This window comes from Haplochromis burtoni, unplaced genomic scaffold, assembly GCF_018398535.1.
Source record: "Haplochromis burtoni strain Fernald_Lab_line unplaced genomic scaffold, NCSU_Asbu1 Contig_331, whole genome shotgun sequence".
In the NCBI taxonomy this organism is placed as follows: Eukaryota; Metazoa; Chordata; class Actinopteri; order Cichliformes; family Cichlidae; genus Haplochromis; species Haplochromis burtoni.
The window spans coordinates 115668-130800 of NW_024582692.1; the positions used below are offsets into that span (position 1 = coordinate 115668).

Sequence of the window (15133 nt, forward strand, 5' to 3'; positions counted from 1 at the left end):
TACAAATTATTTATTAATGCAATTTACATGATCTCAGTCTTACTGTTTACTCTTGTTTAGCTTGTCTCATTTGTTTTCTTTTTTAGTTTCTTTGTTGTTGTTTTTTATCACCGTTGTGTATGTGAATTTTTGCAATATCTCAAAGTATAAAGGCTACTCTATGTGCATGTGGCACTTTTACTGGGACTATGTTGTTTATTTATTGCATACTGCACTTTTTTATTCTTATCCTGCTGCTCAGACTCAATAATTGTCTTGTGGGGTCAGTAAAGTTTCATTAAAGATAATCTATCCACCTATCTGTCTATCTAGTCCAGGGATTTCACGGCTGTTTTTACTGTGCCACTAGAATTCAAAATATCCAGATTACAGCCCTATGTAACTCAAATCTTCTATGTCAGATAGTTGCTGTGGCTTGTGCTATGACATAGTTCTGATTGTAGTTATTATTATGTTTCAAAGATCACGGTTATCATCGAAACGCTTTGCCACCTCCAACTTAATTTGTGAAAGACAGCTGTGACATGTACATGTGTAATGAAGTCTGTAAGTGCACTGTGTCTCAGAGTTTAGGTCCATACTTTTGTCAAAGGGCCAAGAGAGGTTACAAACACCAAAATACCTCTTTTTAAACTTGCAGTCATGATATTGAGCGCACTCGTTAGCTTTTCTTGCAGAGATCTTCATATTAGCCTGTTTAGCATAAAAGCTAACCTGTTTAGCCTAGCACTACCTTTGGATAAACAGACTTCACCTTACACATCAAACTTTTAGCCTTTCAGCAGAGCCAGGCTAGCTTTTTCCCCCTGTTTCCAGTGTTCATGCTAAGCTAAGTTAACCAGCATAGCTTAGCATCTCCATATTATGTGGAGGAAAGCTTCTAAATGATTGTATTTTTACAGTATTTTAGTTAAACCGACTACTTTAATGTCAAACTCTACAGTAGCACTCACACACACTCTAAGGCCTTTAATTAATACAGCACGTATAACACGTTGAGTCAGTTTTTGTCTCTTCTCACCTCTGCTCTCTGTCAAGGAAAGGAAAAAGAAATGAATGGAAGCCTCATGGGAGCCGGAGCTCAGTGGTAGCTGTGTGGCATTAAATTTTTACAGGCAGGAAGGGGAGATGTGGTTTATGGGCACCACAAATCTGGGCCTTTACATTCAATGAAAGCCCGCAGTAAATATCAGCTTTATTCCTCTTAAAAAGCCCCACAGACTGTAAATGTTTGATGGCTTTGAAGACCGAGGGGGGAAAGGAGTTGTGCGGAGATGAGTGAGAAAGAGGGAAAAAGAAGCATGTCGCTAAATATGATACTCTGAACTGCACAGCAAAGCCACACTTATTTACTTATGATTTACTGAACCTTTGACCTGCCTGTCTGACTGCATAGGATGTTTATCTAGCTAATTAGTGGCACATTAGATCATTCTAGCAAGCAAAAGTATATAGACTTCAATCTTTTTAACCCTCAAGGTCATATTTAAAATACAGTCACCTTAGAGAGCAGTGAATAAAATGAGATTATCAAACTTTAGACATCACTAGACTGGTTGATTGTGCGAAGGCCTCTCATGCTGTGTGGAGGGGGCAGGCGGGCTACATTCACCCTCCACCCTGAGCTGTGATTTGACCCAAAGCTGAATGTCACGCATCATAAACTCGACCTGGATGAGGAAGTAGGGGGGTCTCTATGAGAGGTTGTGTAATAACAAGGGTGTGTGTGTACTTAGAAACAGTGCGTTTTTCACTATTTAAAGTATTGCATATGCTACACTATTTGCAGAAATGCCTTAAGTAGTACACAAATATATTCCAGTATGCATTGGTATGTTTCTGTATATTAACCCTGAGACCTCTGCCATCCTGCAGTACTGCAGGGTAGCAGTTCAGCTCAGAGGTGTGTCGTTTTCTCTTTCTATAAACATCACCTCAGGTTTGTATCAGGTCAGCCAAGTTTCATAGCCAATCAGATTTCTTCTTTCAATGGTACTCTTCCATTATCCTTGGCTGTTTCCTGTATATAAACACTGTACACTGTGCTGTGACTGATTCTCAGTTAAAAAGGTATTGGTATTGTCCATGTACAGTTCTAACTAGTTCAGTTTGAAGGCAGGATGGATGCGTGCAATCCTGCACACACGGTTTCACACGGAGCCAAACGTGCATGCCTGAATGCTGAGAAAAACATTTGCACATATGCAGAGGTACACAGAGACACACACGCACATGGAGATGTACCACTGACTGCACAGACATGTAAACTTATAACTTATTTCCACATTAGCAGACATGCCGCGAGCTGCCCTTCCTACTGGAAAGGAAGGAAGCCTAAACGAGGGAAACACCTGACTGCATCCTGACTGACCGTTACACATGACCCTTTGACCTCGATATGCCGCTGACTGTCATGGCCAGTGGTACCTTTTGTTTCTTCTCACAGAGTGAACTCGTCTAGTCAGATGAAATATTCATCGAATTTCCAGCCTTGTTTCCAAAAAAGTTGCAAAGCTGTGAAAAGATTGATGAAAACCATTTTATACCTTTGTGCAGTACAAATACTTCTAAAGCTTTGAGTGTTGTATGCTAATTTTGATTTTGATGCCAGTAACGTGTTTTTATAAAAAGTTGGAAAGAAGGCACACAGAGACTGGAAAAGTTGTGCAAAAAAAACACCTGGTGGAACATGTCTCAGGACTAATTAGGCTGATTAGTAACATGATTGGGCTTAAAACGAGCATTCCAGTGAGGCTGATAAATTATGGAGGAAAGATGAGGAGAGATTCACTGGTCTGTGAGAGACTGTGTGGATAAATAGTTGAACAGTTTCCAACATCAAACTGTGGTGCATTCAGTCATTAGAAAGATCCCACAGGTGGCGCTGTGAAGAACCAGCTTTGATGTTTTATGCGTCCAAGTTCATGTAAGATGAGGTGAATCATAGACACAGTTTCCTCTGAGCTGAATAGGAGAGGGGAGTCAGATAGTTTGGAGATGCATCTTGTGACGACTCTGTTAGCACTGATCGGGAGCAACATATGTTGCCATCCAGACGTGCTGTCACAGAAAGTCTGATGACAAAAGAGTGAGAGCAAACAACAATTTTCCTTTCATTCCCCAAACATTTACATAGTGTTGATAAGAAGAAGACTATCACCCCAATAGAGCTCTTTGCTTTCACACTGCTGGCTTCTTTATTCATGCTGCCATAGGCTTAGGTTGCTGTTTCATCCTGTTAAAGGGGAGTTTTTCCTTCCCACTGTCACCAAGTGCTAGATCAAAGAAGGCCACCTGATTGTTAGGCTTTATCTGTGTTATTGTAGGTCTTTACCTTACAGCTTCATGCACCTAGAGGTGACTGTTGTTGTGATTTGGCGTTATAAAAATAAAATTGCATTAAATTGAAGAGGTGACGGAGCACAGTCCAGATGTTTTTTCAAACGTGGAGCTTGTGTTTTTCAAGATCATCTCTTCCTACCTTTGTGTCATCTTCATACTATTTCAGTTAAATATAGGGAAACAATTATGTCTTGACACAGTGTCTCAAAAATAGTGCCTTGGATTACTCTTGATTTGCCTTTTACTTCTTAGAAATACCCATCATAGGTATGTCTTTCTTGTTATTGCAGTTATTTTGGTGCCGTTTGGTAGATGTCCTTATATAAAGTACAACTGCACATTTATGGTACAGTTGGTAGAAACATGAAGACTAAACACAGGCAGTGCCAGGCCTCACATGCGTCTCTCTCTGTCACCTCATCTTTATGGTCTGCGATGAATCCAAGCAGGAAACCCAGCTTTGCTCTTCCTCTCCCTGTCTGTGTCTCTTTTTGTATTTGAGACGAGGCCAGCTAAAACACATGGGTCTGGGCAGTGCAGTCAGCGAGTCTGTTCAGAATTAAATTTAATTTGATGACGAAATGGTAATGCAACCAACTCTGGTGAATTTAAATTACAACTCTCCGCTTAATGAGTAGCTAAGTGGGTTTGGCTGTTAAACAGATAAACATCGGGTCATCTGTGAGTGCCTATGTGTACGTACTGCGAGTGGAAGCGCCGCTTGTAATGAATGATAGACGTATGGATGTAAGGAACCAAAATCAATTAGCATTACATAAGCGAAATATGTTTGTATATATGTCTGTGTGCGTCTCCCTCCAACTCCAGCTGACTAAACAAGGCTGCTGTCGGTGACTTGGTGAGGTGAGTGGCTGGGTGGTGGCTGTGACTGAGTGACAAATCCCCGACTGCCTTGTGACTCACTCTCAAACAGACAGACAAACAGACACACACACGCAAGAAAATCTATAAAATGCCAGTTTCTTGGATGGAGAGTTGATTTATTCTATTGTTTATTTTATTCTATGACACCTATTTATATTTGCCTGCAGGTGATAAATAACTATGTGTGCATGAGCTGACAGGTTAAGAGTCAGACTGGAAAAAGTCAACACTGTGTTTTGGATGAGAGGATCAGTCGCATTTAGATTCAAACCTGTGAAAGTTTTTATTGTTTTATTATAATCACAATATTATTCTAGCCACAGACTGTATATAGAAGATGGCAACAATAACGTCATCTACTGATTTCTGATCTCCTGTTTTTTCTGTGGTAAAAAGAGATTTTTAAAAAAAAATGTAATACCAGACTGTAAATGCTTTTAGAGTTGCCTCAAGTGGCTATTAGAGGAACTACAAGTCTTTGCATTGCACCTTAGCTTTATTTCTCAGCCCTGGAGGTTGCTGCTTGATTGTAAGGCTGGTCCTCAGCAAAAGTCTAAACAGTTGGTTAACTGTTTTATAATTATGGATGTGCAGACCAACAACTAACTGCAATTAAAATCAGTTTTGGACTCAAAGAAGCTACTCTTGTGTGTGTGTGTGTGTGTGTGTGTGTGTGTGTGTGTGTGTGTGTGTGTGTGTGTGTGTGTGTGTGTGTGTGTGTGTGTGTGTGGTTGTAGAGTCATAATTGCCTCAAATAGAGCCTCATATAGAACCATCGAGAACATGGGACCAGTGCCACTGTGTAGCACTTTGCCTGTTTCACAGACAGGTTAGTTGTGAAAATGTAATCAAAGCCATGAAAGGACAGAGTAAATAAGCTAAAGGGAGACCTTGAAACCTAAGTGGAAAATCTGTGTCACCGTCTTGACTTCAGTGCGGTGACCGATGCCAGCAATGACCTCTTCTAGTTTGAAAACCAAACCTATACCTGAGACTGTCTGAGCTGTTGCTGTACGGCCGCAGAGGCGAACACAGATGATTAAGGACAAGCTGATGGGCGGAGAGTCCACAAACACACTTGTCACTATTTCACTGCGTTTGCATGTGCCAAATAATATGTAACTGCCAATGAATTCAATTAGGCACGCGCTCAAGTGCATTAGACAGCAGATGAATGTGAAGCACGTACAGCGCAGCGACCGCTGTAATGAGCACTTGTGCCGGCGCTCCAGTCTACGCCCTCACATGTTTCTCCACCCAGTGCATTACGCGAGGCGTGTTGTGTTATTCTTCTGCTCTCGGATTCAGTATGTAATGTGTCACTGGACTTCACTGGACATATTTACATCATTTACCCAAGGAAAAGGGCTTTCACTTTGTTTTATCATCATGGCGCTGTGACATACTTTCCACATGCTGAGGGTCACAAACGATGTGGAAAACGACGCCAGATGCTAATCATGATTCTAAGTGGAGCGGCCCCGTGTCTGGAGAGGATCGTGGTAATATGTGAACCCTGATGGTTTCTGTTCTTTGTCTTTCAGACTACAACAGCAGCGATCAGAAGACAGCATGCAGAAGACACGAGCTGTACGTCAGCTTCAGAGAGCTGGGCTGGCAGGTATTTTCTCCTTAAGCTTCACCTAAAAGTTTCCTAATACATCAGTTGTCTAGTCAGGACTACTTTTTAATTCTAATCAGTGTTCCTACTATGCACACTAGAGTATATATTATATGATTGTTGGAATAATAGGGGATTTGTGTGTTTTTTAAACTCTTAGCAAAAGCAGTATGCCACCATCAGGTGTATTAAGTAGCCATCTCTTGTCAGACTGGTTTCCTTCTACAAATTGTCATATCTTAATATTTAAAAAATGAGCATGAGTAGCTAAATTATGGAGTGGAGTCGCATGAACGCCCCAGAGTTTATGCACTGGTGGTGGTGGGGAGGTAAACCGTTAGCTGACGAGGGGAGGTGGGATGTGAGATACATGGCCTTGAAGTCAGACGTCACCCAGAGCAGGGATGTGAAAGGCACTTTAGATTGTGGGAAAGTATAACTATTTTTTCCACGAGATACTTTAAGATAAGAAAAAAAGTGTAATTTCAACAGCACGTCTCAGTTTTTCTACACGATAAAGTAGTAAATGAAAGAAACCTGTCAGCATGACTCTGTAAAGTACACTGCTCAGTACACATTAGAAACAAGAGAGGATGCGACATAGAAAAGGTTAAATGGAGATCACAGTGTGTGTGTGCGTGTTTACTTAGATACAGAGGAAGAAATAAAAGAGAAGGGCAGAGGTACATACAACCAGCTGTTAACACAGCACTGACATCTAGAGGGAGACTGCCAGCAATCATTCACACACACACAGACAGAGGAAGGGAGCTGGAAATAATGAAAGGGATTGTCAGAAGAGTGAAAAGGTGAAGACAGACGGTTGATTGACACAGACAGGAAGATGAACTAGATCAAAACACAAATTAGAGTGGGGGGGATAACCTGTCGACACCTCATCAGAGTCAAACAGTAAGACAGAAAGAGTGGAAGGAAGGAGGAGAGGGATTAGCTCTGAGTGATTTCACAGACAGCGCTGTGGATTTGTCCGCAGAGAGAACGTTAACTCTGAATTTACCAACAGCAGCTGTACTGAACCAATAATAACAAAACTGTTCATTTCTGTTCATCCCAAAACCAACTGATTTCACGTGTTTCTCTAAGGACTGGATTATTGCTCCTGACGGCTACGCAGCCAACTACTGTGATGGAGAATGCTCCTTCCCCCTTAATGCCCACATGAATGCCACCAACCACGCCATTGTGCAGACGCTGGTAAGACCATCCCACTACGGTTTACCGCACTAAGTATGTGTGTATTCTTAACACAATGAAGAAGAAGTCATTTTAGGCCCGTCTCTTATGTCTGCCAGAACTTTGTGGTGGTGCTCATACAGTTTTTCCTGTGGATTTAGGATTGTTGTAGCAACACTGCAACGAGATATAATAGTGGTCTATTGTGTGTCTAAATGACCTTTAAAAATAAGCACAGGAGCATATGAGAGTGTTTCGACAGTGTATTTTTAATCTAGTCGCCGTGGCCTTCTTAGGGTTATAAATATCGGTGAATATAAAGCGTTACAGTTCTGTGAAGCTCAGTTAACTCCATTAAATTTACTTGTCATGGACGGTCGAAACATAAAAGAGACAAATGAGGTGCATCCACACATGGAGTAACTGCTCTTCTTCTAGTGGCCACTTGAAGCAGCCTTCAAATGGAATCAGTCCCCATAGACTTCCATGTTAAAATGTTTATGGTATTAAAAATATATATATTTATACAGTCTTATTCAAAAAAGTTGGTCTCTGTGAAGAGTTTCCCTGTTCTAAACAACTGTACAGATGATAGCTTGTGTTTTCATAACTCCCAATTGGATGCAGGATTTAGGAGCGTGGCAGCATAGACGGTATAGCCAAGCAGCTTCTACCGATACTAATTGGAGTTACTGAATCTCTGGACCACTCTGACATGTTCGTTGGTGCTTGGGAGGATTTTTAATGTAGTCTGTGCGGGACAGACCATCCGATTAGTTTTTGCTCCTTGAGTACCATCCTAGCATTTTAGTAATCTTTAACTTAATTCACTTCAATTCAGTTTTATTTATATAGCAACAAATCGCAGCAACAGTCACATCAAGACACTTTATAATAATACAGAGAAATCATTGCGCCTTGGCTTGACCCCTATGAGCCAGCACTTGGTGACAGTGGGAAGGAAAAACATCCTTTTTGATAAAAAGAAACCAGCAGAACCAGGCTGGGGGTGATGGGACAAAACACACACTGTGGAAGAGATTGTCAATAATAGGTAAACAAAGATTAGCAGGTATGTGTACGTGTACAGTTAGTACCATTTATAACTGCTACTGTCTAATCAAGCTTGATAAGGTCAGCCATATTTAGACGAGAGGGTGGAGTTCTATGTTATCAGCTAATGATAGCCAGCTTGGTTAGCAAGTTGCTATCTATCTATATCTATAAGCTGTACAGGTGCAGTGGACAGATAAAGAGACATGTTTGTTATTGCTTAGTAATGAATGATTCAAATATTAGCTTTTCACTCACTAAGACTGAAGCACAACCTTATTGGAAGGGCTGTGAGTACGCTTCGAGCCAAGGTGTGGGCTAGCAGAAAGCTAGTGGCTATACCTCCATTTATTTGTGTCTACCTGTCACTTAAATCAACCTTTATATAATTTTAGTGACTGAATGATCTAAGAAGAGCATCCCTACACAGTCAATTTAATTTAGATGCTACTGAGAGAGTCCAAACCATTTTAATATCTGCTGTAAAGTTGGGCCACGTGGGGTTGGGGATTTTATAACCAGTCTCCAGTGGCCATTAAAGAAATGTCAAATAATCCGACATTTGGCATGATTTAAAAGTATAATAAAATCTATTTTTAAATCTGTCCTTTGTGAGTTTATCATCCATTTCTAATTGCTACTTTTTCTGATAATAGAAAGAGGGTGTGGGGGATTTGTGACACATAAAGAGGCTGAAGGTCTTTCTCATTATTTCCAGGTGCACCTGATGAACCCCGAGAACGTACCCAAGCCGTGCTGCGCCCCCACGAAGCTGCACGCCATTTCAGTGCTCTATTTCGACGACAACTCCAACGTCATACTGAAGAAATACAAGAACATGGTGGTGCGGGCCTGCGGCTGCCACTGACAGTCAGATGAAGACTGGTAGTGCTTCAGTCAAAGTTGGGTGTACGTTGACCTCAGGTAGACACCGGATTCCCGCCCAAATCTTCAACATGCAAAGGAACGTCCAGCCTGAAAGATCATTCCCATGTTCCATTTCCATAATTGTTAAACCTGCTAACATATCAAGTAGCAAGTTTTCCCCACCACATGTGGATCATCCATAGGCAACTTCACCTTGTTCCAGTCTTGAGCCACCAAGTTGTCTACCACCCTTCCTGTTAGCTGTGGACGGGGGTCTTCTCTTCATGGGTCTGCAACTGAGTGAATGACTGTGTGTGTATGTGTGGGGGGAGGCATTTAAGCATTTAAGTTTGTATATTATGTGTTTACTGAAGTGTGTGTATGAATGCCTGAGAGGCTACTGCACCTTCTCCCTCCCTGAGAGGGTGAAACTGAACTGTCGTGGGACCAGTCAGAGTGCTGCTTTCTTTCCCGTCTTCTCTCCCAACATAGAAAAAAAGAGCAAGGTGCATCAGTTCTCGCAGGAGGCTCAGATAATGAACAGCTTCCCTACAGCACATGACACTGCAGGGCTAACACCCCCGTCATATTTCCAAGTGGTGTGAATCAGCCCGACTTTCTTTTTTCTGTGCAAAATGTTGTTAACCAAAACCATCTAATACAAACTGAATGATACTTTGGAGTCAGCACACTCATATTTCCTTCCTCCCCTCTGCTGTTTTTTTTCTCGAGCCATATTTGCCTTCCCAAAAATATAATATGGACTGAACCAAAGTCACCGCAGGCTATTTTAGCAGTGGACCGCTCCAAATATCCCCCCCGACACCACCACCTCCTCTCCTCCATGTCAATATTTGCCAGGCTGGGGCTGAGCTGCGATTCACCAGGCTGGTTCAACATGATGCATGTTGTGGCTAAACTGATGTTTTTCTCCAAAGAACCGAAGAATACAGCCTTATCCCTCGGACATACCACAAATGGCCATTTCCATGTCGCTGCTCTCACAAAGTTAACAAACGCTTCCACTCCTGACAGCCCATCATGAAATAGTAGAAAAAAAAACATCCCGCAGAACAGTTTGTGTCAGCGTTCTGAAATTAGCCGGTTGCTTTTTCAACCCCGAGGGTGAAACTGTGTTTGGATATGGACAGGTGACAAATTAATGGAAAAACCTGTATGCTCAAACCCTGCACAGTGGGGGCATCTCGTACTATTCTTTTAAAGCATTCATTGGCGGGATCAGTTTGTTCTGTGTTAAATCTTGAAGGGAATGGTCGCTTCTAGGATAACAGCTTTGCCCTTTTCATAGAGCCTGTGGCCCTCAAGTCACCAGATCTCAACCCAGTTTGGTAGATTTTCGACCAATCAATCACCTCTTTAAGTTTTAGAGAGCTGAAGAATTAAAAATAAACGTGCATTCGAGCAGTTTTGCTGAAAAGCAGTGCCTGGTTTTTCCTTTAATTTGTCACCTGTCACGTGGCAACGTCTTCCCAACGGAGTATGTAACTGTGAGCTTTAAATGACATGAGTACTTTTAGAGCATATTTTAATGAAAAACTAATACCAGTAAGAATCAGAATACCTTACGTGCCTAACCAATCATACATTACAAAATATACCTCTGGTAAGCTGCTGTTTACATTTGTGATCATGTTTAGTTTTTTTTGTAAATACTTGTACATTCTCAGCTTATTTATTGCACCTTTTATTAAAAAGAAAAAAATCACATACGTTATTAACAGAGATGCAAGAGCAAAATGAAAATGCAAAGTTATTTTTGAGAAAAATTTATTACCAAATCTCATGTTACATTTTGCCATTATTCACTCTTTTGTACAAAATCTGTGGGTTGTGCACAAACTATAACCCATGAAAAGGAAAAAAACAACAAAAAAAACATGACTTTGTCACTGGAGTTGCTTAGACCATGTGCTATCCATAAAAACTTTTACTGAGAAAAAACTGCTGTGTCTCAGACTGTTTGAGTACCTGGGTTTAACAATAAATGGTGCCTTGCATTCACACAACACATGCTTTCCACGTAACCTGGGTCAAAGAGCATTTGCCTAACAGGTGGGTGCAGTTTACACGGCGGTTAATTGCAGAAAGATGCACTGAAACACTGCAAGTGCTTTTTCACTAAGGCTTCACCTTCGAATCCCCCCGAAAATTATTTGTGTTGAATTTTAATGCTGCCAGTTCCTGCCCACTTCAATGATTAACTGTAATCAGAACCTCATCGTCTATTTTACTCAGGCCGATGGCTCTGGTGTCCAAAGGTCTAAATCATCCCGATACAATGTTTTCAACTTAGGCTGTCGCTTCAGTAAGAATAGATGGAAATCACGGTGAGAACGTGGATACGATGGGAGTTGAGCTCACCCTGAGCAGCAGTTCGACCTTTCAGTGCAGACGATGAGCGACCCTTCTGTGTCCAAATCCTTCTAACATAGGAAGGATAAACCTGGCCTGAAGAATACAAACATTCACGTTTTTACATCGACACCTAATAATGTTAGGGGAGACTTCACGTCAACGATGGCTTGTCCAAACAGAAGCAATAACACAAAAGATCAGTAACAGAGCGATGGGGCAGCATGGTCCAGGCCTAACACTCTCAATGCTAGAAGTAGAAAGGGATGGTCGATCACTGAGACTAAAACAATCAGTCAGGATCTGGTAATCTTGATTAACAGGAAAAAAAAAAAAAAAGTTGTCAGATTCAGTAAAATCACAGACTTCGCCATCAGTCTGTGTGGTTTCTTCCCTGAGAGTTAAGTCAGACAGGCCATCACTGGCATGACTATGAAGCACCCTCAACTTAACACTCTGCTTCACATTGGAGAGTCACAAACTTTTACAGCCTCGTGAGTGACAGTAATAGAAAACTAATGGCTTACGATTTCAAAAAAAATAAAAATTTCATGTACACAAATTAGCATCGGGGAAAAAAGAAGTCAGAAGGCAGAGACGTCAGAAACACTTCATTTAAAAAACAAACAGGTAGAAACTTTAGTGCCACTGTTTTAACATTTTTTGTATTCTTGTGAAAAGTTCTGGTTCTGAGCAGAGCTTGCAAAGTGGTTGTCGACATATTACTTCATCTTCAGGCCCAACCAGTCGCCACGTGGTTTAAAGTTGAGCAAGAGCAAAGTACGATCACCTTCCAAACACTCACCGAATGATTCTGCACTTGAATACCAAAAAAAGATGAATGCGCCAGCCTGTCATTGGATGACTGACAGAGAGGGGGAAGAGTAGGGGTCTGGCTTTTGTACGAGAGAGGGCGGTGTCCTATTAGCCAGATATGCAGTGTGAGCGAGTAGAGTTGTGGAGAGAGAGAGCGCCGACTAGCCTGTATCTACAGCTCGTCTCGTGCCTGCTTCATCACAAAGTCGTGCAGGCTCTCCAAATCCCGCCCACCGTGATGCTCATCACCCTGCTCCCCTGCTCTGAAGATGATCAAGGTGGGGTAACCGCGCACCTGGATAACAGATAAAAAAAAAAAAAGAATATCACCATACTGTCATCATTGGGTAACCATGGCTTCACTCCAAGCTGAAAACATGTGTGCACCAACCACCAGGACTGTTAAATCTGCTTTAGGGTTTTATTTCATAGTATCTAATTAAAATATGTAGCAGTTGTAGAATTTTATGTCTTTGATATAATCCACCACTTTAGTTTATTGCATACACTGTAACACATTTAATCCTGCAGAAATATAAAGCTCACAGAAGGGTACGTGCGCCAGAAACAGTCTCCGAGTGCAAAGCATTCAGTGCCTGGACAGAATTTCACTTACAGAGTACTTGTTGCAGAGTGTGCGCTCAACAGTGCAGTCCACTTTAGCAATCTTGACATCAGTAAAACCAGGAAATTCCTTCTTGGAAAGATCTTCCCATGTTGGAGCGAGATTCTTACAGTGACCACACCTAGACAGCAGGATAACACAAGAGTGACATCACTCTCACTGACTGACAAATTGTGTTTCAAACACTGGCTGCCAACATTTTAAATCAGGAGTTTAATCACTTTAGTCACTAGAACAATAATTACTTCAGACATCTGCAGGTACTTAACGTATATTTGTTTAAAAATGATACACTCCAACTCATCTTACTCGTAGTAGTTTTAAACCCTCTCCTGCAGACAAAGCTTCAGCATTATTTAATACTTGAACTAATTTCTGAGGCGTCATGATTCATTTGGCATTAACAACACACAATAAAGGAAGATGTTAAACAATAATCTCACCATGGAGCGTAGAATTTGACGAAGGTGAATCCTTTGGCTACAGTCTCCTCAAAGTTGTCCTCATTCAGGACCAAAACACTGGACTACAGACAGAAAGAGGACAGGAATACAAGTTGGAATTATATGGATCCGTGTTTTTCCTCACCATGACGATATTATTGCATTATTGTATTTATTATTCTGTTACTGGAGTGAGAGCTTCTGAATTGTGTGCACAGGTTATGTTCCCCAGTAATGCCCACATCATCTCATTAATAAAAGATATGCAAAATCCTGGCATAATTTAGCTGCCAGTCTCTCACCTAACTGGAATCTGAATGGGTGCCATGCTCAAAGACCTACAGTGTAACTACTGCGTGTACATGTGTTGTGTTGAACAGTTTCACTGCAACAGGAAATAACTGCTGCTCATGTGCTTCAGATTCTCAGTAATGGCATCCAGAAGAAGTGCACTGTGTGTGTAATGTAAAAATACACAATTCAAGCCCTTTAAGAATCACAACAACTTTACAGCTACAGTGCCAGGACCCCACTGAATGCATCAACGATCACTGCAATGTGCAGCTGCTGTGTATCTAAGGTCTCTGAGCACCAGTTCAACGGGGCACACAAATGTCCCCACTTAAAAATACAAAACAGGAAATACAAAAGAGGAGACCAAAATATTATCCGAGTACAACACCTCTCTGTTGTGAACACCCACCTTTGCTTCCTCTTCAGCTGGCTCTTCAGCAGGGATCTCATTTGCCTTTGGTTCCTCCTTCTGCTCCTCTTGCTTTTCCTCCTCGGTGAGTGCAGCCTTCAGCTGGTTGTCCAAAAAGTCTTTGAAGGAGTCCAGGTCTCTCTTTCCTTTGTACTGTTCTGTCTATGACAAGAGGACAAGAAACAAGAGTTACTGTAACCAGTGTAACAATATTTTGAATATTTCTTGGATGTACGCATCAAATGTGTTATTTTTTTTCTAGGACCTCTGAACCGAACGAGTTCCCCTCAACAGAACGCTGGTATTAAGAAAAGCAGGATGTTTTTTCAAGCCAGCTATCAAAGGCATATATAGTGTGTTTCTGAGACCATTTTGATGGACCGATTATACTCTGACTTAGAATTTTAATGCCACAGATGAAAAACATTAGCCATTTTCACTGTGATAACATTGGTGGGTTTTTACTTGCCTTCACATTTGTCTCTGTAACTATTTAAGCAGCTTAGTATGAATCATCATCATCACACTGAAATGATTTTAGCGTATGTCTGTTTGCATGTTCCACGTCTCCTAAACAAGTGGAATGAATGACACTAAAACAAATGCCTATGACACCGACTCCCAACATCTGTACAACTATTTTATACAAATTCCACAATCATACATTTTTGTACATTTGACAGTTCAACTGAGCAGCGAACGGCGACCTTACAGCTGCATGGACTTTTTAAACTTCACTGTCCTCTTGAGTAGTCGCTGATTATTGATCAAGTTATTGAAATAAGTGTAGAACATAGCAGAGCAGACGACAACAACGTGGGGATAAAAGATTAAATGTGGGAACCATCATTTCATGACACACTTCATGAAGCCATGAAGCATGCTGGGGCAGCAGGTTGAGGGCGCCAACAATAAGACCAGTAACATTGTGGGGACGTAGCTGGAAGGTGATGTCGAAGAGCCGGATGTTGTCCAAGATAAGGACAATGCTGGACAAAACCTCCCACCCATTCCAAGACGTGCTGGCCAGTCACAGGAGCACATCCAGTGACAGGTTGAGATTACCCAAATGCACCGCTGAACTATACTGGAAATCACTCCTGCCTGTGGATATCACCCTGTACAATCCCTCCATCTAATGCACAGTATATAAGAAGGGCACCTCAATTTCAACTTCATCTATATTCAATGTTGTGCAATATACTGAGATA

General features: G+C 41.4%; 2 protein-coding genes across 2 annotated transcripts in view; one reads left to right on the forward strand and one right to left on the reverse strand.

Moving 5' to 3' along the window:
* The window catches only part of bmp6 (bone morphogenetic protein 6), a 52444-nt gene extending 40599 nt beyond the window's left edge, over positions 1 to 11845 (forward strand). The window contains exons 5-7 of the mRNA XM_005942405.2: positions 5772 to 5848; positions 6953 to 7063; positions 8814 to 11845. Of these exons, the coding sequence (XP_005942467.1) occupies positions 5772 to 5848; positions 6953 to 7063; positions 8814 to 8963 (338 nt within the window). The 3' untranslated portion in view covers positions 8964 to 11845. The remainder of the gene's footprint in view (positions 1 to 5771; positions 5849 to 6952; positions 7064 to 8813) is intronic.
* Positions 10734 to 15133, reverse strand: part of txndc5 (thioredoxin domain containing 5) — an 8248-nt gene continuing 3848 nt past the window's right edge. Inside the window, exons 7-10 of the mRNA XM_042228558.1 lie at positions 13923 to 14084; positions 13220 to 13302; positions 12768 to 12897; positions 10734 to 12446 (exon numbers count right to left, since the gene is read on the reverse strand). Coding sequence (XP_042084492.1) covers positions 12324 to 12446; positions 12768 to 12897; positions 13220 to 13302; positions 13923 to 14084 — 498 coding nt within the window. The 3' untranslated portion in view covers positions 10734 to 12323. The remainder of the gene's footprint in view (positions 12447 to 12767; positions 12898 to 13219; positions 13303 to 13922; positions 14085 to 15133) is intronic.